General features: G+C 44.9%; 1 protein-coding gene across 2 annotated transcripts; it reads right to left on the bottom strand.

Annotated features, from left to right (window-relative positions):
* Window positions 1–4,342: 4,342 nt before the first annotated feature.
* Window positions 4,343–15,585, bottom strand: Myoc (myocilin). 2 transcript variants are annotated; one of them, XM_048358321.1, is made up of 3 exons: window positions 14,900–15,585; window positions 7,885–8,010; window positions 4,343–5,620 (listed from the first exon to the last, which is right to left on the bottom strand). In XM_048358321.1, the coding sequence occupies exons 1-3, from the start codon at window positions 15,459–15,461 to the stop codon at window positions 4,824–4,826; spliced, it is 1,485 nt and encodes a 494-aa protein (XP_048214278.1). In that variant the 5' UTR covers window positions 15,462–15,585; the 3' UTR covers window positions 4,343–4,823. The 2 variants fall into 2 exon arrangements, with proteins under 2 accessions (XP_048214278.1, XP_048214279.1); XM_048358322.1 differs by having other exon boundaries at window positions 7,885–7,992.
* Between the last annotated feature and the right edge of the window lie 7,279 nt (window positions 15,586–22,864).

Here is a 22,864-nt window from a genome sequence, read left to right as displayed (position 1 = left end):
GCCAGACTAGATTAGATCCTAGTTTTGCCATTTACTGACCCCATATCCTGGGGGAAAAAAATACCTTCTGTCTCAGATTCTCAGCTGAAGGACGTAAGACTTATGGCTATTGGACATGTTTGAAAATCTATATGCAGTTAGTCCCTAGTTTAGAGATATTCTTTAGAACCTGTAACATAGTAAATCTGAATCTGTAATAGCTTGACATGTGAATCCCAGTCCCTCAAAGGCAGGTTGTGCCCATCCCTCAGCAGGATAGCCAAGTCCTGGTCTTCAAGGAGAAGAAGAAAAGTCAGGACGAAAATAAGTATGAACTAAGTCTAAGATTGGATTGGCCTTGTGAATAGCTGTAATATAAATGAAATCTTGAGATAGATGTCAGCTGAAGTTGGCAGAGAACTAATTGGTAAGGATGGAGAGAACCAAATTGTGGGAGGATTGCTTGTTGTAAACAGCACCACCTCCACCACCACCACCCCTGCATCTGTGAGGATGCAGAACATGAGCTCCAACAACACTGGCTTCATTGAAGACAATTGATTTCCCTCTGGAAAGAGCTGACACATAATTGGAGTCAGTTTTGCAAGGGAAGAACTCTATAAATGTAGGTAGAGGAGCGATTAAGTGTTTAATAGTATTCCCCCAGAACCTGGGAGACTAAGGCTGGATGTTTGCAAGTTCTTGACCAGTCTGGTCTGGACCAGTCTGGACAACAGTTCAAGGCCAGCTTGAGCTATATAGTGAGACGCTGTCTTAACAATAAATCCACAAATGTTTTCTGTTTTTTTTAAAGTGGTCCTCTTTCATTGTTGGTATCTAAGTGTTTCTTCCTCCCTTCATTTCTCTTTTTCTTTCCTGTTTTGTTAGTAGTGGGGTTTGAACTCAAGACCCTGTGCTTGCTAGGCTGGCACTCTACCATTTAAGCCACACCTCTACCAATGCTTTTTGCTGGTCATTGTTTGGAGAGAGAGTCTTGAGGATTTTTCTGCCCAGGCTGGCCTCAGACCACTATCTTCTATATCTTAGACTCCTCTGAGCAGGCAGAAATAAAGGTATGACCCACCAGCATGAGGCTGCATGTGTGGCAGCATGTGTATCATGTTTTTGTGTTTGTGTTGTTGGTTTTTTTTTGCCAGTTCTGGGCCTTGGACTCAGGGCCTAAGCACTGTCTCTGGCTTCTTTTTGCTTAAGGCTAGCAATCTGCCACTTGAGCCACAGCACTACTTCTGGCCATTTTCTACATATGTGGTGCTGGGGAATCGAACCCAGGGCTTCATGTATACGAGGCAAGTGCTCTTGCCACTAGGCCATATTCCCCGCCCTGTATCATGTTTCTATTTAACCAGAATTTAATGTGTGTCTTTCTTTCTAGAGAAGAGCTGATTACCATGCAAAGTAATGAAGTAAGGGAACTATCCTTCTATCTGGCCACTGAACAAGAGATTTCGCCCAGTGAGGCCTACTCCACCACACCTCCTGCACCCCCTCCTTCTCCAGCATAGGATTCCACAGACTCACAAGCAAGTACAATGTAAATTACATAAAGCACTAGGCTTAGTGAAATTTGGGGGCTTAATTTTTGAAGACCATCTTACATATTTTTATTCCTTTCTCTTTTTCTTTCCTTCTAGGATGGCCATGGAACACTTTATCCTCACTAATGTACATACGCGGATTTTGAGTTTTCAAGCCAAGTTTATATGTGTGTGTGTATGTATACACACACATACACACACACACATATACATGTTATTCTATAGAACACTTGTGGTAGTTATTTGAATTTTAAAAAATACATATATATACTGGGCCTGATTATTTGTTGTTAACTCTGACTCAGTAAAAAGTCTAGGCATCTGTGACATTAGCTCTCAATATCTCAAGTTCAGAGACCCCTGAGGAGCATGGTTGACGTCTCTGCCCAGGATACTACTGTTGTAGTGGCCCATTTGTGTTTTCAAAATTTACTTGTAGGAAGTTGAAGTGATTTTCAAACACTTTAAGAAGAAAAATGGGGCTGGGGATATGGCCTAGTGGCAAGAGTGCCTGCCTCGAATACACGAGGCCCTAGGTTCGATTCCCCAGCACCACATATACAGAAAATGGCCAGAAGCGGCGCTGTGGCTCAAGTGGCAGAGTGCTAGCCTTGAGCAGGAAGAAGCCAGGGACAGTGCTCAGGCCCTGAGTCCAAGGCCCAGGACTGGCCAAAAAAAAAAGAAGAAAAATGATGCCCTGAAAAGGCACAGGATGATTTAGTGGAGAGAACTGTATTTCTTGGGTGCCTTATAAAGACTTGAGGGCTCCTCCTATTGGTTTGAAGGTATCAGAAATGTGGCCTACTTTGGTCTTTAAGTTCCAGGATGTCCTTTCTGCTCACTCATATAATATTTGGTCTCTGGGTTCCATTGAGTACCTACTATGGGAAGCAACTACAATTTGAGGAATATTTTTTCATATGGAACACATTCCAGTGGGGGGCGGGAAACTAGCAAAAATTATATAGAAACTAAACACAAATTATATGATGGGAAGTGATGACTATATAATGGGTAAGAAATGTTTAAAATAATATAACAGGAGGAGGCAGATTAGAGGTGCCCCAGGAAGCATCAGGTTGGTTGCAATTCTAAGTAGGGAAGCCTGAGGAGGCCTCTTTAGGAAGGTAAAGTTTGAGCAAAGACTTGAAGGCAGCATTGGACTTAAGAATGTGGGCATGATGTGGGAGGAGGTATCAGAGGGAAGAGCCAATGCAAAAAGTCTGAAGGCAAAAGCATGGCTGGAGGAGAGCAAACCAGAAGATAAAACCACAGAGGTGGGGACAGGAGGTCGATCCTATGGGGCTTTACAAGGATTCTGATTTGTAACTCCTGAAATGTCCTCATATTCTTGGGGATATACAACAGGCTGGAAAAAAGCAACAGATCTGAGAGGTTCCGCCATAAGCAGTCAGGGGATGCTTGACCTGGAGCTGGCGATGGGGACATGGGTGTCTGTAGCAAATGTTGGACTCTGCTCTGAGGCTAAAACCAGGAGTAAGCAACTCTGCCTGGATCCATCCCCTTTGGTGCCAGAGGTTTTTCCCCATCTGCATATCAAACCCAGATGTCACCTCAAGGAGAATGAGAGAGACCAAAAACTCCAATTGAGGGCTGGGAATATGACATAGTGGCAAGAGTGCTTGCCTCATATACATGAAGCCCTAAGTTCGATTCCTCAGCACCACATATATAGAAAATGGCCAGACGTGATGCTGTGGCTCAAGTGGTAGAGTGGTAGCCTTGAGCAAAAGGAAGCCAGGCCCTGAGTGCTCAGGCCCTGAGTTCAAGGCCCAGGACTGACAAAAACAAAAAACAAAAAACATTCCAATTGACTGAGAGCACCCAGATGGAATAGAGTCCAAACTGAATTTCCAAGGTAAAGTGAACTAGCACAAGACATAACCAAGAAGGAAATTGCAGTCAGTTCTTTAAAAACAATGCTAGAGGGAGTGGAAGAAGAAGATTATCATTTAATGATTGTAGATGTTCGGGGTTTGTTTTTGTTGTTTTGTTTTATTGTTTGTTTTTATTCGTTTTAGTGCTGGTCCTGGGGCTTGAATTCAGGACCAAGGCTCTGTCCCTGAGCTTTTATTGCTTAAATCTAGTGCTCTGCCACTTGCCCACAGCTCCACTTGTGGATTTTTTTTTCTTTTGGGGATTAATTGAAGATAGGAATCTGAGGGACTTTCTTCAGATCTCAGCCTCTTGAGAAGCTAGGATTACAGGTGTATACCAAAGGAGCTCAGCATAGAATTTCAATTTTATAAGAAAGAATCAGTTCTGCAGATAAGATGGTGGCAATTGTTACATAAAACCATTTAATAACATGGAACTGTGGTCCAGATGGTCCAAATGGTCAAGATGGTAAAAAAAAATGTATTTAAAATTTTGGAAAATGCACATTTGTTCACCTAATATTGGCTTGGGAAATTGGTGCTCATGAAAGCAGGTAAGACCTGAAGTAGATCTAGGAAGAAGGGAGGGTGATTTTAGAGACAGAGACAAAAAGATGCAAGGAAGACGAAGAACAACAAGAGATGGAAGTGGAAAGTTGTGGATCCCTTTTTTCTAGTGTTACAGTGAATGAAACCTCAAAACCAGGCCCAAACCCCTCAGTTACACACACACACACACACACACACACACACACACACACACAGAGAGAGAGAGAGAGAGAGAGAGAGAGAGAGAGAGATACATACCTTTAACATCTTGCAATCATCACTCAACCCAAAGGAATTTTCCTGATGGCTGGGGTCTGCACTCTTAAGCCAAGATTTAAAGAAAGCTCAAAGAAGACAATATTGTGTAAGATAACTTTATTTCACAGGGCAAAGGATTATATAATACCCAACTGAATTCTATGGTGTGAAGCATTAAAAACCAGTTATAGTAAATTCAGTTCTTCAGTTCAGGCCACCAAGAGCTCTTCCTCTTCCTTTTAGAAGTGTTGCTTCTAGTTATGATTTATGGTAGCCATATGATTTTCAAGAGCAATAGTTTTATGGAGAAACTACCATAGCATAGAGCTTTTGTCCCACATTGCCAGAAAACTTGAACTATTTTTAATAAGCATTCCTTTAAAAAGCTGACAGAAGCATTCCTTTAAAAAGCTGACAGAAGAAAAGAACCTCTAATCATAGGAAATGGTCTCAACTGTCAGATTACATCCTCAGATGGTGGCCCCACACACTGTCTTGCATGAATGAAAGTGTAAGACACAGAATGCTGCTGCTGGGCCTGGCTGGCCCCAAGCACCACCTCCTCTTGCATGTGTGGCCAGCCCTAGGGGCTTTTCCCATCCTGGGAGAGCTTGATGTCATAGGTGACCATGTTGAAGTTGTCCCAAGCAAAGAGCTTCCTCTCCCGGGGGTTGTAGTCAATCATGCTGCTGTACTTGTAGCGGTTCTTGAACGGGATGCTCAGGGTCTTGCTGCTCCCTGTGCCTGTGTCATAGGCAAAGTTGACAGTCGCGTCGGTGGAGGAGTAGCTGCTGACAGTGTACAGTGTGCCACAGATGACAAAGGCATTGGCCACTGACTGCTTGCGGATGTTCGTCTCCCAGGTGCGTTCAAGTTTCAGGTTCTCTGGGTTCAATCTGGAGAGGACAATGGCACCTTTGGCATCCTCGGTGCTGTAGATGACCCAGAGGCCCACCTCATCCACAGCCAGGTCAATGTCTGTGTAGCCACCCCAAGAATACGGGAACTGTCCATGGTAGCCAGCTCCAGGGATTTCCTTCTCCGCCTTCACCATCTCTGTGCTCAGCTCGTATCTGAACACGGTTCTGGAGTCAGCCCCCTGGAAATACAGGCTCCCCCCGTATACCACAGCCCCAGTGCTTTCCAGCGGCCGGGGCAGCACATACACCTTTGAAGGGTAACCCTGCTCAAACTGGCTGATGAGGCTGTACTCAAACACTTGACGGATGTCCGTGCCCACCGTGTCTATTCTCCAGGTGGTTTCCTGGGTGGAGGGGTGGGCAGGCTTGGGGTCTCTCATCCACACGCCGTACTTGCCGGTGATCATTTCAGCTGTCCTCAGAGTGACAGGCTCTCCTACCCAAGTGAGCGCTCCACAGCCTGGTGAATCAAAACACCACATAGCCATACTCCTTTTCAGTGTGGTGGCAGAGCAAAGCAGGTAGAAGTAAGGGTCCTGTGGATGCACTGTCTGCATTTAAATGCAGACCCTGATACCCACCAACTGTATGACTTTCAAGAAGGTACTTAGCTCTCTATATGCCTTGCTTTTCTTATTTACAAAGGGGGAAGTGTTGGGGGGTCCATGGGGTGGTTATACATTTTACACATAATTAGACATGTTAAGGACTATAGAGGAAATGTCCAATAAGTGTATGTGTTCCAACTGTGATATGAATGGAATTATTTTGCAAGAGTTGTAAGAAAAAAAGCTGTGTAGGTGGTTTCAACTGTATTTGTACTTGAGTCTGGTAGGGACTCATGTGTTCATTAGATTATTTTTTATGGCTTTGGAGTCTTGATTTATTTTGTTATTAAAACAGAAAAATTGGGGCTGAGAATGTGGCTTGGTGGTAGAGTAGACCCCATGAAGAGAATAACAAAGGCAAAGGAAAGGAGTTTGGGATATAGTTCAAGCAATAGAGCACCTACCTGAAAAGAGAAATAGAGAGAGACAGAGACAAATACATAGAGACAAGAGGGAGGGGGCATCAGCTGGGTGTGTTTGTGCATACTTGCAATTCCAGCTATTTGGGAGACTGAAGCAGGAGAATCATGAGTTTGAGCCCAGCTCAAAATTAGTGAGATTGTTACCAAGAGCAAGCTTGTGAATTCAATCTCCAGTATTGCAATAAATAAAATAAAATGCTGGTGGCTCATGCCTGTAATCCTAGCTACTCAGGAGGCTGAGATCTGAGGATCACAGTTTGAAGCCAACCCAGGGAGGAAAGTCTGTGAGACTCTTATCTCCAGTTAACCAAGAGGACACTAGGAATGGTGCTGTAGCTCAAGTGGCAGAGCACTAGCCTTGAAGAGCTCAAGGACAGCGCCCAGGCACTGAGTTCAAACCTCACACCTGCCAAAAAATAAAAATACAAAGAAAAGCAAAATTCAATTCATTCTAAGAATAATTTCTGTACAAAGGTTTTTTTGTTTTGTTTTTTGCTTGAACTCAGGGCCTGAGCACTGTCCCTGGCCTCTTTTGTTCAAGGCTAGCCCTCTACCACTTGAGCCACAGCGCCACTTCTGGCTTTTTCTGTTTATGTGGTGCTGAGGAATCGAACCCAGAGCTTCATGCTTGCAAGGCAAGCAGTCTACTGCTAAGCCATATTCCTAGCCCCACAACAAAGTTTTTTAAAGCCCTAGTGGGCCATATATTTTATGCCTCACTTCATCACAATGAACTTTAATATGTTTAAATGTCATGAAGAAATGGTCAAAAATTTTACATCTAGTTGAATCAAAACTATGCTTTAGTGGACACTTGCAAAGTCCTCATAGAAGATGAACTCCCATTGCTGTTCATAACTCACAGTCATAATATAAGCATCTTACAACCTTCATCCCTAGGTAGGTTCTTCCATACCAGCCGCAATTGTCAATAGCATGGACAGTCCACAGTTTTCAAAAGTAGTCTTCTTTTAGGGAACACTTTGAAGAAGGGAAAACTCTACTTTCCTTTAATAACAACTGTGCTATGATGGTATGTAGTATGTACCCAGACTGGAGGTAAAGATATGAAGGAGCAACTGAAAAATGTAACTTTTCATGGGTCGTTAATTCAATGCAACGATTAAGGAAGTAAAAATGTGTCAGTGGCTCAATATATAATCCTGACTACTCAGGAGGCTGAGCTCTGAGGATCACAGCTCAAAGCCAGCAGACTATCTCTAATTACCCACCAAAAAGCCAGAAGTGGAGCTGTGGCTCAAGCAGTGGAATACCAGTCTTGAGTGAAATGCCTAGGACAGAATTCAGACCCTGGGTATGAGTCCCAGTATCAGCGTGTGCTCTCTCTCTCTTGCTCTCTCTGTCTCTGTCTCTCTCTCTCTCTCCCTCTCTCTCTCTCTCTCTCTCTCACACACACACACACACACACTGCATCTCTCATATATCTCCCCTCTCCACAGTGTAGCCCAGCTCTCTAAGGGTGGGTGATAAAATACAGGGCTTTTCTGGGGCAAGGCTGATAGCCAGCAGAGCTTCCCTAGTGGAGGCTGAAGGGGAAGTTCTGGTCCTCTCTCCCTCTACCCCTCCTCTGATCCCAAAGATGGCTGCCATTCATGCTATCCCAACTCCAGACACACAATAAGACACAGACAAGGACCATGGAGGCTTAAAATGGAAGAAATCTAACTTCTTACCATTGCTTCCCTCTTCACTCCTGGGCTGTCCAGATGTACTCTCCTTCAAGATTTGGGAAGCAGGAACCTCCGTTAACTCAGACTTCAGTTCCTGGAAAGCCAGAGTGTCTAGATTCCATGGAGAAACTGTATTCAACAAAAGAGGCAGAATTGGGGTTGGGAATGTGGCTTAGCAGTAGAGTACTTGCCTTGCATGTATGAAGCCCTGGGTTCGATTCCTCAGCACCACATAAACAGAAAAGACTGGAAGTGGTGCTGTGGCTCACATGGTAGAGTGCTAGCCTTGAGCAAAAAGAAGCCAGGGACAGTGCTAAGGCCCTGAGTCCAAGCCCCAGGACCAGCAAAAAAAAAAATGTTTGACATGTTTGTTCACAGATAACTTCCTGATGGTAGCTAAAGTACTAGCTCTGAGATACTAAGAACGAAGTTTGTGTGTGTGTGTGTGTGTGTGTGTGTGTGTGTGTGTGTGTGTGTAAAAGACAGAAAAAGAGAGGAATATAGAGAGTTCTTGCCATATTTGAAGACTTTATGAATATATTATGTGGCCATTAGAGAAATAGAACAAGGCTTTGGACTGCAGTCTGCACCTAATGAAATTTAATTATTGCTTACTATGAGTCAGGCACGGGACCAAGGGCTTCTCGATCCTGAAAGGGAACACTAATCCTCATTTGCAAATAAGGAAAGTAAGGTTTACACGAGTAAGTAACTTTCCCAAGATCACACAACTAGTAAGTGGTGGGGCTGGGAATTGAACTCATGTTTTCCAAAGCCTTGAAGATTGTGAAGCTTTTCATGGTGTGCTGATACTGTTAGGTCAGTCCCAATACATGTACTGGCTCTCAGAGGCCAAGGCTCTATTGCAAATAAGCAAGCCCTCTGAAAAATAAGTTACTCCTCTTTTTTATGGTGTATATGTCAGCCCTAGAGCTTGAACTCGGGGCCTGGGCACTGTCCCTGAGCATTTTGTTTTTGTTTTTGTTTTTGCTCAAGGCTAGTGCTCTACCAGTTGAGCCATAGCTTTACTTGCAGCTTCTTGGTGGTTAATTGGAGACAAGAGTCTCATGGACTTTTCCTGATCAGGATGGCTTCGAATCACACTCTTTAGATCTCAGCCTCCCATGTAGCTGGAATTATGCATGTACCACCAGAACCTGGCTTATGGTACCTCTCTCTGAGTGAGCATGCTGAACTATTTCTGTGTGTGGAACGTCCTGCTGCCTGGTCAGGAGAGTGCCTGTGAGGATGACCAGTGGAGCCTGCCCCCACCAGGACATGGTGCCCTGTCACCTCTACAGCCCTCTCAACAAGTAGACTGGAATCCTTGTCTAGGGGCCCCAGTGATCTAAAGACCACCAGCCCCATCTGCTCATGACTGTCACTGTGCCCTCTCCCCCCACCCCTACACTTGGAAGGGCTCGCTACAGCTGCAGAGCTGCTCAGGCACAGGTTGGTCAGCCACCTTTCCTGCTCTCAGATGGGCTGAACGCTCCCTACTTCAAGGTCTGGACCCTTTCCTTCCTTTTGCTCCTCCTACATCTTGCACTTGCTCTTTGATGATGCTTAATGTTTCTCTGTGTGAAACTCCCCGGTTGAACCCACTGTGTGGCTTCTGCCTCCTACTGCCAGAGGCTTTGCAGAGTAGCTCAGTCCTTGGTGGATTTTACCTCACCCCCGGGGCTGAGCTCAGAACAGCTCATCTTGGCTCCTTGCTCTTTTCAGGAGCCACACCCTGCGGGGGGGGGGTTAACCAAGAACCACAGTAAAGCATAACATGAGGGACTGGCTTCCAGAATGAACACAAGGCCATTCCCACTTGGCAGATGGGATGGTTGGGTTAAGAGCCCACTGGAGCCTAGTGGCTGCTGCTTGGATCTGTCAGCCAGGCACATCTGGCCCTATTCAGCCCTCAGAGTAGAGCCATCTGGCAAGAAGACCCAAGGCAAGGCGTGGATCTGCAAGCCAGAAGTTGTAACTCCCTAAATTCAGTCCTACCATCTTCTGGCTGAGTGATTCAATCTCCCTGAGCCGTCCTATTCTATTCCGAGGATTGCATAAGAAACTGTTAGAGAAATGCTCCTTTGTAATGAGGTATCCAAGCTCAGATTTCTCTGGAATGTTTCAAAATCCATTCTGTTCTGAGTGTAGAGGGAATGCTATAAGAGAGACTGCAAAATCATTGACTGTAATAGGCTGGATAGTTAAGAAATTTAGGGCTTTAAAAAATTTTGCTTGGGGGCTGGGGATATGGCCTAGTGGCAAGAGTGCCTACCTCATATACATGAGGCCCTGGGTTCGATTCCCCTCACCACATATACAGAAAATGGCCAGAAGTGGCGCTGTGGCTCAAGTGGCAGAGTGCTAGCCTTGAGCAAAAAGAAGCCAGGGACAGTGCTCAGGCCCTGAGTCCAAGGCCCAGGACTGGCCAAAAAAAAAAAAATTTTTTTTTGCTTGGGTTCTTAATATTAAAATTAAGTCATTCTGTGGCTCAGAAGTTCATATCTGTTAGAAAATGTTGGCAACTTCATACCTGTTCAGCCCTAACCTCTATTTGCATGCAAGTGACACTGTAAAAGTTTTTGTATTTATCTTCTACTACTGTTTGAACCTTTAGTCAATTCTCTTTGCAGGAAGAGAATGAGGAATGAGAAGAGTGTCATTATAACCTATTTACAAGTTGTCAGAGCATCTGAGAACTGTCCATGAGAACTGTCCTTGGCAGCATGTCTGATAGAAGCAGTGTGTACATGTTGGCGTTTCTGTCATGAATAGTATCTTAGACCTGCAATGAACTCAGGAAGAAGCCCTTGGTAGTTATGATTCATTTAGTATGCAGCCTCTGTATCCTGGGTACTTATAATCTGCATAATCATGCCTACAAGAGGTCCATGTCCTGGTCCTGGGGTGTCAGCACACCTCTGATGTTCACCCCTCAGCCAGCCCACCTTTTCCCAGCTGTTGCTTAGGCTATCTGCCTTTCACAGGTGTCACCTGCAGGGCCTTCACTTCAGCAACCCAAACTCTGCTTCTCTGCCTGGTCTGTATCTGCCAGAACCAACATGGCCCACATTCAGGTACCATGAATCAACTATCTCATGGGATGAGAGGCTCTCCCCTCCTCCGCCTTCTGTCATCCTCTCCACAGGAGGTCTGGGGCTAAGGGATTGAGCTTCTGTTGTCCACTGTGGTGACCCGTGTGTTCCTTCCCTGAATCACTCTTCCTTGTCCCCTGTTTTTCTTCTGTGGGGGCCATGACCCAACTAAACCACCATGGTCCTAGGTTCTGTTCTATGGGGAGAACCTAAACAGAAGCAGAGGCTAACCAGTGAAGAACACTGGGCCTTATCTTCTCAACTGCAATTTATCTTTAGAGAAAATTTTATGTTTCCCTAGTTTGGGCGTGTGTGTGTATGTGTGTCTGTCTGCTTCTCTGTTTTCTGTCATATATTTAGGTATATAGTTATATAAACAAATGACTTCTATCCCAAGACTTTTTTTTCATGAAATAATCACATGATAAAAAGTAGTGATGAAAACTAAAGCTAGAGGCGAGATGAGAAGTGTGTCCTCTCAGACTTTCCTTCTTTGCTAAACTTCACTTTAAACAATCCACACTCACGTTTCCTTTTGTGTTTTTGTTTTTTTAGTTAGGCAGATACTCTCCCACTTGAACCCTAGATTTCAGCTTTTGTCATTCCTTTCACTTTTAAATTCCAGGCCCTCACAGCACTTCTGATTCCCAAATCCCAAACCATGGCATCCATCTTTGTTCCAAGCATTTCTATGTTTTTCTGACTGTTAGGACCACTAACACCAGGCGTGGGCGGGGTCCTCGTGGTCAGTGACTCTCGGGGGAAGAGGACAGAATTCTCGCTCAAGCTCTGCCTGCAATTGGGTAGGTGGCCCAGGGTAAGTTGAGTAGCTTTTCTGGGTCTCAGTTTCCACATTTGAAAAAATGAGACACGGGGAGGGGGGAGGGGGAATGAGGGAGGAGGTAACGAACAGTACAAGAAATGTACCCAAAGCCTATGTATGAAACTACAACCTCTCTGTACATCACTTTGACAATAAATATGAAAAAAAATTAAAAACTAAAGATAAATAAAAAATAAAACTTTCTAACAAGAAAAAAAAAGAAAAAATGAGATGCGATTATTGGATGCTTTATCCCTTTCCAGTCCTGAATTCATGCAATTTCCTGCATAAAACAATTCAATACTAGAAAAGAAATTCCAACTTTGGAGTTCATTATAATAGGCTGTTGCCCTATTTCCAAACTAGAGCAGCTGGAAAGGATAGTAAAATTAAATTAGAAAATCTAATAAATTCTCAAAGATGTGTTAAATGACCACATGACCATAAAAAGGCAAAATCTTGCCTCTATTTGCTCTCTCTCTACCCGTCTCTGTCTCTGTTTCTGTCTCTGTCTCTGTCTCTCTCTCTCTCACACACACACATACACATTGACAGTGTAGTTCTTTCAGCCAACTGTCTATATGATAATGCCTCATACTACTTGTATTAATAATAACAAACTCTCATTTGCTCTCACAGACTCAAGTTCAACTCTTAGCTCTACAATTAAATCCCCAGGACTGTGCTCACTTTTCTTGATGGAGAAATTCAGCACTGGATCTCTTTCAATTCATTCCAACAACATAGATGTTTTTTGTTGTTTGTTTTCTCAGTTACAGGGCTTGAATTCTGGGCCTGTGTGCTGTCCCGGAGCTTTTCAGCTCAAGGCTAGTGCTCTGCCACTTTGAGCCACACCGCCACTTCCAGTTTTCTGGTGGTTATCTGAAGATTAGAGTCTCACAGATTTTCCTGCCTGGGCTGGCTTCGAACCTGGCTTCTCAGATCTCAGCCTACTGAGTAACTAGGATTACAGGCGTGAGCCACTGGCACCCGGTGTTTTTGTTTGTTTGTTTGCTTGCTTGCTTTTTAATCTTTTATACCATATAGTTATTTTGTTTGAATCCCACAAAAATTACAGCAGGGATTTTCTTTTGTCATATTAGGGATAGAGAAAAAGGTGCAGAATTCATTTGCCCTAGGCCATACCCAGGCATTGACTTTAGATATTTAGCTTCACACATATTCAGATCTTGTCTTCCATGGAGAAACCTTTTTTAAAAAAAATAGTTTTCTCGGGGTTGGGAATATGGCCTAGTGGTAAAAGTGCTTGCCTCATATACATGAAGCCCTGGGTTCGATTCCTCAGCACCACATATATAGAAAAAGCTGAAAGTGGAGCTGTGGCTCAAGTGGTAGAGTGCTAGCCTTGAGCAAAAAGAAGCCAGGGACAGTGCTCAGGCCCTGAGTTCAAGCCTCAGGACTGGCAAAAAAACAAACAAAAATAGTTTTCTCATTGTATTATTTTGGAGATCTTCAAGTCCACAGAAACATTGAAAGAAAATTATGATAATATACCCCCCAGGCCTATAGAAATAAAAAAGCTAAGATAATGAACCCCATGTACTATTCACTTCACCAGCATTCTTATGTTGTTATGTGCTTTTTTTCCTTTCTTCTTCCCATTCTCTCTATATTTATTCTTTGCTGGAATGGTTGGAAACATGTTGCAAACATCTTGATACCTCAACCTTAAGTACTTGAGCATGTGTCTTCTTAGAGCAAGGATATTTTCCTTTATAATTATAATGCTGTTATCTCACTCCTCAAATGGAAAATTACATGACAGCATGTCATGTAATGTGCAATCTATGTTCAAATCTCCTCAGTTATCCCAAACTTTTCCCTTATAACATGCTCTACCTCCATGAAGGAGCCATTCAAGGATCACTCATTCCATTTGGTTACCCTGTCTCTTAGTCTCCCTTAACCTAGAGCAAGGTCCTTTCCTTTTATTTCTATAGTGCTAGGAATTAAACCCAGGACTTGCTCATGGCAGGCAAGTTATCTATCACTGACATATAACACACTCACTCTTTTTTGGTCCTCGAGCTTGAATTCAGGGCCTGGGTGCTGTCACTAAGCTTATTTGTCCAAGGGTAGCACTTTATCATTAGAGCCACAGCCCTGCTTCCAGCTTTTTGGTGGTTGATTGCGGATAAAAGTTTCATGGACTTTCCTGCCTAGGCTGGCTTCAAATCTTGATCCTCAGACCTTTAGTCTCCAGAGTATGAGTACCTAGAATTACAGGCAGGAGCCACTGGTGCCTGGCTGTAGCTCTTTTTCTTTCTTTCTTGACACTACTATCTAGAAAGAGTGCAGATTTATTATTACAACCAAATTTACTTGCTATTTTCTCATGAAATAAGAAAAAATAGAAAACGTATTGAGCAGTGAATTTTGGGGAGCACATTATGCAAAAAGACTATCTTCCAGCCAATTGGAAAACTGTGTTTTGTCTTCTAACACACACACACACTCACACACACACTCACAGAGCTCCAATTCATCCATCATCAGTATGGGAGTGTTGGGATGGACAGCAGAGCCTCTCAGTGAGGAAACTCCACCTCACAAAGTTGTCTGGGGAAATCAAAGTGGAGGCTCTCAAAGCAACATATTTTACCAAAGTAGGATGTTTAAAAAATAAAAAAAGCAAAACCTACTTATTTTTGATTTCTTAAGCCTTTTGTCATCTCACAAATTGAAGTTATTTTACCACCAAAAGGTAGGAGTCATCATTCTGACTAAAGATTTAAGAGCATAGTTTTCCAGAAAGGATAGTTGGCAGCTTTCTATTGTTCTTATTCTGTTCATATACCCCTACCTGGCCCCTGTAATTTTTTTTTTTTTGGTGCGGGCTGAAATAGCATGGATGGGCACAAGAACTGGATGTCACTGATCTTAAAAAGCTCTCAGGAGCTGAATCACTAGAAATATGAGAAAGCATTGGCTCTGCTCTCAACACAGCAGCCATGTCCTAGAAGGGTAGCTCTGGGAGGAAGGAAAGGCAGGGGGTGGTGGGGAGTCCCGTGTGCCTGTACCAGGTCACCATGAACAGCTTACCTGCTGGGCCAGGCACAGCCTCCACCGGCTTTCTTACCTTCCCTGGAGCCAGGCAGCATGTCCTGGGAGGACTCCTGGGCGCGGGGGCACTGCCCCCTTCTCAGCCTGGCTGCCTCCTGACTGCTGCTCGCCAGCCTCCTGGCCAGATCCTCGTTCTCTTGCTCCAGTCGCCTCTTCTCCTCTTCCAGAAGCGTTTTGTCTCGGAGGAGGTTGCTGTAGGCCACCTCTAGATCCCTGGTCTGGGTCTCCAGCTGCTCCCGCTCTGTCCTCAGAGTGTCCAGTTCTGTCTGCAGCCCCTCCTGGGCCTCTGGGGGCCCAGCACCCTGGCCTAACATCAGACGGTGGAGAAGATTCTCCAGGGAGCTGAGTCGAGCTTTGGCGGCATCCAGGTCTGTGCGCTGGGTGCTGCTGTCCCTCTGTAGGTCCTGGATGGCCAACATGGCCTGACCCTGCTCGGGACAGCTGGCTTCATTGGGACTGGCCACAGTGAAGGTGTACTGGCATCGGCCGCTCCGATCATTGGCTTTACGGAGCTGGGCTGTCCTGGCCCCCGTCCCCCACACGAGGCAGGCCAGAAGCAGCAGCTGGGCAGCTGGCATGGTGGGTGTGCAGCTGTGGCAATGCACACAGAAGGACCTCAGTGCAGAGGCTGCTGAGGCCGGGCTTCCTCTGGAAAACACTGCTGTGCTGCAAGGGGTCTAGATGGGTGGGCCTGCTGGCTCCTGCCTGAGCCCCTCAGAGGTTTATATACTGGGGAGCCAGCCCTGTGTGGGGAGAAGGAAGATGTGGCCACGTGAGACTGGGTAGGGCCATGCACAGGGGTGGGGGGGGCTGCTTTCATAATCCTGGCTGGAGTCTTAGAAAACAACCTCTCAGAGGTCTGTTTGGGATTCCTTTAAAGAGAGAGAGAGAATCCCTCCTCCCACACTATATGTACCCCAACAATCATCCTTGTATTTCAAGCCTGCTTTGTGTGTGCACACGCTTACACAGGTTCACCTCAGTCGGCAGGAATACTTGTGTGATGATTTGAAGGATGTATGTGGACTCTTTAATTTCACTATGCCACGCACTCTGTGGCAGTGGAGATAACAGAACACTAAGGACACAGTCCACATTCAGACGCTCCTGAAGAAGCAGCTGCAAGCAGAGCTCTCTTCTTCCCTTACCCCTAGTTCTAGAACAAATGTGAGAATATCTTTACAGGGATAAGAGTCTTGGAATCACCTGCCTGGACTGGCTCTGAATGGTAAAGCTCACTCAGCTCCTGAGTAGCTAGGATTACAGGCATGAAACACCAGTGCTGGGCTTGGCTTTACTCTTGAGAATTTCTTTCTGTAAAAAGGACTAAAATCATTCCTGTGCTGCCTTCTCCATGGAGAAAAAGAATTCCTGATAAAGAGAAACCTAAGTAGTCTTACCTCCTCCAGTTGATATTTTTTTTTACTTTCTCCAGATTTCTTTGTTTGTAAAGGAAGAACACAGAAACTATGTTTCCTGACTTCCCTCAATGATTTTCTTTCCCTGTATCAGCCTGCTTTCCGTAGTCCAGGATTATACGATCTATTATTCCTCTGACCTTTCTAGCTCATTCTCTCAGTCCTTCCATGAATCACTGTCTTTTTTCACTCACATTATCCCTCTTCTTTTTCTCTAAACTGCCAGCCAGCCTGTGTCATCCCGCATTGTCGAGCTGGGTGGGTAACTGGCTAGAGGTGAAAAGCAATCCATGTCATTCTCTTTTGCCTTTGGGTGTCGGGCAAAAGCTACCACTAGGTATCCTCAAACTTCTTTCCACATCCTGGCATCCTGTATGCTCAGAGAACAAGACATGGCAGTTGTTTAATTCCCTAAGCTTTCCTCAAGTTATTATGGCTGTGGTCAGCCATCTCTGCCTGCTAGAGTCAGATATGCTGATAGGGGTTGATGGAGCACCCACAGTCTGCTTCCCTCCTGTGGCCTTGTCACCCCATTATGCCTCCAACTGGAATCTAAGCATCTCTCTCAAATAGAATCGTGGGAACATGTTCAGAGAACATTGGGGCCACCAGAGCCTTTACAGATGAGAAGCAAGGCCTGGGGTCTGGAGAGGAGCACAGCCAGAAATTAAACCTCTTTTCCTGGTACCTGGGTTTTCCATCTTCTGGCTAGTTCTAGCTAGTACACCAATCTGCTTACTTGGCCAGAAAGCATGAAACTCCCCATCACTTCTTCCATGCATCAGGACTCTAGGAAATGAGCTCTTTCCTGTATTCCAATTAACAAAGGCCTTCAGTGAAGGAAAACTTATACACAGCCTTGAGGTATTAATAGCTGATTTTCTGAAACGGAATGCTTTTATGAAATAGAATGATTCTCCTCAAAGCAGGAGAAAAAGCCTCCCTGGAACAAGGGAACTCCCAGCCCCTCAAGCCGCAATAAACATCTGGTCAGTTTTAGCCTGCCCTTTTCACCTTCCTGTCTCTCAGGGCCAGCATGCCCATCCCTGCTGGCCCCCCCTCCTGGAATTCTGGACAGGGAGCCCCCTTTCCCTCTGAGGCAACACTGTCCACACCAGATTCTCAGTTAACACCACACCGTGATATTCCATCTCCATTTCCTTTCTGGAGCCTGGAGGCAGGGAGTCTCCAGTGCAGCTGTGCCAGGAAGATGCTGATGGGGTGTGTCAGGCCAGCTGCAGGAGGTTGTTGTTGGTTTGAGCAGCCTAGGACTGGTACAAAGAAGGCAGCAGGGGGTGCTAGGGAGGCAGCATGGCTCAGGGTATGGTGCACAATTACTCCTATCCCTCCTTCCCTCCTTCCCTCCTTCCCTCCTTCCCTCCCTCCCTCCCTCCCTCCCTCCCTCCCTCCCTCCCTCCCTCCCTCCCTCCCTCCTTCCTTCCTTCCTTCCTTCCTTCCTTCCTTCCTTCCTTCCTTCCTTCCTTCCTTCCTTCCTTCTTCCTTCCTTCTTAAACCAGGGTTTGAACTCAGAGTCCTACACTTGTTGTGTGAGTGCTTTACCAGTTGAGCCATCCCTCCATCCCTTTGTGCTCATTTCTTTCTAAAATAGGGCCTGGTGTTCATGCCTGAGCTGGTCTAGGCTTCTATCCTCCTATTTACAATTTCCTCATAGTTGCAATGACTGACATATATCACCACACCATAATTTTTATTGGTTAAGATGGGGGAGAAAGTCTTGTAATTTTTTTTCCTTTGGTCAGCCACCCCTGGTGGTAGCTGCAATTTCTTCTTTCTCCTTCTCCTTCCTTTCTTTTGCCTTCCTTCCTCTTCTTTGTGGTACTGAGTTTGAACCCATGCTTTGAAGGCAGATGTTCTACCCCTTGAGACACACCACCAGGCTATTAGCTGTTCTTCCATTTATCCTTCAAAAGCTAGACATCATCCAGTCATGTAAATGAAGACCACGAGGCGTTATGAAAGTGTGGAATCATTCAATTGCTCTATTATTAGAGTGCTCCCATCCCCCGATGCACTCTGCCTTTGGAGCACTTTAGTTCTGAGGACTTTTCTGTCCTTGCTAGCCTAGCTTTCCTGCGCTTGCCTCCCCACAGCTGTGTGGTATTCGAAATAAAAATGGATCTATCAGATTCTACCTTCTGTCTTTCTCATTTGCCCTTCAAGTTCACACGGCAGTCTCTTCCTATGAAACAAATATTTAATTATTAGTGGAAACATCTTTATTTTCTGAGCTCTTTTCCTCATTCATCATTTTTTTTCCTGAAATTGACAATGAGGAGAAAGCTTACTTTTTCCTCATTATGTGATGCCCCAGAGAAGCATTCCTCATGTTTCTGCTTATTAGCCACTTCCTGATGGGTTTACCATAAGGAAAGCCATGTTTACTAAAGAATGGCTTCTGCCAGAAATGACCGGGACAGTGAAGGGAGAGCCTGGGAACCTGCCCAGTGCTGACATTTCAGTGTCACCCTGCCAACGGCAGACCTCTGAATTAGGGCTACAGAGCTTACAAAACACAGTCAACCTCCCATTCCATCCAATTTTCACTCTACCCCTGAGGCAAGCTGGGCGAAGACCATAATTCTTCCTTAGCAAATGAGGAAACTGAAGAGCAATGGTTATACAGCTGCTAAAGATATGCATGTGTATATGCATGTATATATGTATATATACATGAGTGTGTATGGGGGGGGGCCATATACATGAATACAGCCTTGTAACGCTATTTGATTTCTGAATTTTATGTGGTTGTAGGAAAGCCCACAAGAATGAATTTAAGTTGGGTGCCAGTAGCTCTTGCCTGTAATCCTAGCTACTTAGGATTTGACTGAAATCTTAAGGATTGTGGTTCAAAGCCAGCCCAGGCAGGAAAGACTCTTTTTTTGTTTGTATGTTTGTTTTGGTCGTGGGGCTTGAACTCAGAGCCTAGGTGCTATCCCTGAGCCTCTTTGTCTCAAGGCTAGCATTCTACCATTTGAGCTACAGTGCCACTTCCAGTCTGAGTGGTTAATTGGAGATGAGAGTCTCACGGGGCCTTTTCTGCCGGGGCTAGCTTCAATCCTTGGATCTCAGCCTCCTGAGTAACTAGGATTATAGGTGAAAGGCTTACCCAAGAAAGTCACTAGACACATGGTCACATACAAAGGAAAAGAAGTTTTTATTTATTTATTTATTTATTTATTTATTTATTTATTTATTTATTTATTTTGGCTAGTCCTGGGCCTTGAACTCAGGGCCTGAGCACTGTCCCTGCCTTCTTTTTGCTCAAGGCTAGCACTCTGCCACTTGAGCCACAGCGCCACTTCTGGCCATTTTTTGTATATGTGGTGCTGAGGAATCGCACCCAGGGCTTCATGTATAGGAGGCAAGCATTCTTGCCACTAGGCCATATACCCAGCCCCAAAAGGAGTTTTTAATGTAGGTAACCTGACAGGCTACCTTGTAGGCAGAGTGGCAGCTGGGCAGGGCTACCATCACAGTTTTATACAGCTGGGCTCATGTGGAACCTGAGAGCAGGGAAACTGTATTGCAGAAAGGGTTAACATTTATAGCTATAGCTGCAGAAACTAGGGAGAGGGTAATTGCATTAGGAGAGGGGCTGCCATTTGAGATTGCAACTGCCTGGTGTCACCTGTTTTTGTTTTTGTTTTTTTTTTGTTTTTTTTTTTTGGCCAGTCCTGGGCCTTGGACTCAGGGCCTGAGCACTGTCCCTGGCTTCTTCCCGCTCAAGGCTAGCACTCCGCCACTTGAGCCACAGCGCCGCTTCTGGCCGTTTTCTGTATATGTGGTGCTGGGGAATCGAACCTAGGGCCTCGTGTATCCGAGGCAGGCATTCTTGCCACTAGGCTATATCCCCAGCCCACCTGTTTTTGTTTTTATAATTCATTTATTTCTTTATCATCCAAGTGATGTACAGAGGGGTTACAGTTTCATACATAAGGCAGTATGTATATTTCTTATCCAACTTGTGAGCTCCTTCACCTGTTTTTGAGTAAAAGCCTGTGTCACCTGTTTTCAGGGAAAGGCCTGTTTCCCTTGATTTCAGGGAAAGGCAGTTTCGTTTCTGCCAAAGGCCTAAGGTGGTAGACTGGGTAGGAAGATGGAGTTTAGGCTAACAATAGGCATGAACCATGAGTGCCCAGCTCCAAGAGACTCTTATCTGTAATTAACCACCAAACAGCTAGAAGTAGAGCTGCAGCTCAAGTGGTAGAATGCTAGCCTTGAGCAAAAAAACTCAGGAACAGTGCCCAAGCCCTGAGTTCAAGACCTACAATGGGCCTGGAAAAAAGCAACAAAAAACACAGTAAGATTTAATCATGACTCTTTGGAGTCTTTATCAAATTATAAAAAGTCTATCACTACCCCCACTCTCTTTCTTTCATGCTAGAGATTGAGCCCAGGTCCTTGTGCATGCTGGGCAAGTGCTCTCATCATCCCTGATCACATAGACACACATTTCCCCAGCCCAAGACAGAGTTGGACTTTGTTTTTGTTTTTGTTTGTTTGTTTGTTTGTTTTTTGTAGTACTAGCCAATTTTGTAAAGCTGGAGAGACCAGGGGAAAATGAAGTGTGGTCAGTTTAGAGCAAACACAGGAGATATTCCTTCATCGACTTTTTTTTAATATTAAAGGACCCAAGTCATTTAGGGGAAAATGAGACTGGATAGAGGAAACTGAGGCCTGATAAAGGCAACTCAGGAATATGGTATTTAGAAACACAGAAGTGCCACCTTTGCTTCAAAGAGGGACAACAGGATGCATGTCTTCCTGAGGGATGCATTCCTCACCCCAAGAATTAACACTTGTTTGACAGGATGTATGCCTTGAGAAGGCATACATAAACCATAAACCACCAAACATAAACCACCTCTTACCCAAAGTGCAGATAACAGGGATCTCAAGGATAAGGATCTGTTTTATGGCAGGATACAGAAACTCAGGAAGTAACACCAGGATTAGAGCAAAAATGAAATACTTCTCTTTGCATAACTGTGAAGTCAGACCCCCTGCCTGTACCATATAAATACCCTGACCAGCCAAGGAGCTGTTACTCTCTGTCTCTCCTTCAGAACACTGTTAGAGCTTGTACTCCCCCCACCCCCTTTCATTTGCCTGTTTGTCTGCATGCTTGCTTGCTAGCTTGCTTACTTAATAAAGCTCTGCCAAGTTTCTTACCATCTTGACTTGTCCAGAAATTCTTACTCAGGGATTAAAGTCAAGGACCCTAAGTAAAGAGTCCTTACTTTTAAAGGGAAACTTCACAAACCCTCACCTGCAACTGGTGACATGGGGATTTGAGCTTGCACTCGCTGGGCAAGCAGATAATCACTTCAGCCAGGCCCTCAGTCCCTATACAGTCTCCTGGCTAGCAACCCAAGTACTAGATTTGCCTAAATGTGTGCAGGATGTCTGCTTTGGGCTCACCGCATAGAACAGTATCGTGTGTCTTTTTTTTTTAATTTTTAATGTAACTTGAAATTTCAAAAGTAGCAAATTCATTTATGGCAATCAATGTAACAATACAGCAAAAGCTCATAACTTCCTTCCCAATATTGCTTCCAATTCCATCTTATTATGGAAAGTAATTTTCAATTGTGGTGCTTATTCTCATACATTTATATCTTTGCTTTTATAATTATGTATATGATATGGACATATGGTTTGTTGTTGTTTGGTTTTGTTTTTGTTGCCAGTCCTGGGGCTTGAACTCAGGGCCTGAGCACTGTCCTTGGCTTCTTTTTGCTCAAGGCTAGCACTCTGCCACTTGAGCCACAGCGCCACTTCCAGCTTTTTCTATATATGTGGTGCTGAGGAATCGAACCCAGGGCTTCATGTATACAAGGCAAGTACTCTACCACTAGGCCATATTCCCAGCTCATTATCATGTGTCTTACGTGTGCACAAAAGTTCTCATTAAAGTTTCCTCATGGAAAAGGGAGAGGGGATGTGTGTACATGTGCATGTGTCCAGAGGGGTGTGCAAGGCTGGTACATATCATCCTAAACTGGAACTGACAATGGCATCTTATGGAAAAGAGAAGTCGGCGGCTCACCTGCCTCTCAGGAATTGTGACATCTCACGCTAGACGGCCATGCTTCTCTTGGTGTCCCTGTTTTATGTCCCTTCCTGGCATCTGCCTCTCTGCTTACTCCTGCTTTAGTGGGCTTCCTTCCTACCAGAGCCCAGCTGCCAGCAGGTGGCGCTTCAGCTCATTGCCTCTGCTCAGGGACAGGGTCTCTGCTTCCCACCTTCCTGAGACACATCTGGCTGAGCTTCATCTTTCAAGTGAACACACCAGTCGGAATCAGAGGAGGTTGGTTGGCCAGCAGGCAAAGGAATTGCTGTCCAGTTACAGAAACTCAACTCCAATCCATCAAGTTATGTTTGTAAAGGAGGAAGAGAACGTGTTCTAAGCAGAGAGGCCTATGGAACTAAAAGGCTCCTAAGAGATAAGGGTTGGCAAGAGATAATCAGCAACCCTCATTCCATGCCTCAGGAATCTCTCCCTCACCCGTTTCTTCCTTTGGTACTGATGAATGGGGGAG

This window comes from Perognathus longimembris, chromosome 11 (genome assembly GCF_023159225.1).
Source record: "Perognathus longimembris pacificus isolate PPM17 chromosome 11, ASM2315922v1, whole genome shotgun sequence".
Classification (NCBI taxonomy): Eukaryota; Metazoa; Chordata; class Mammalia; order Rodentia; family Heteromyidae; genus Perognathus; species Perognathus longimembris.
This window is presented reverse-complemented; position numbering and strand designations above follow the sequence as displayed.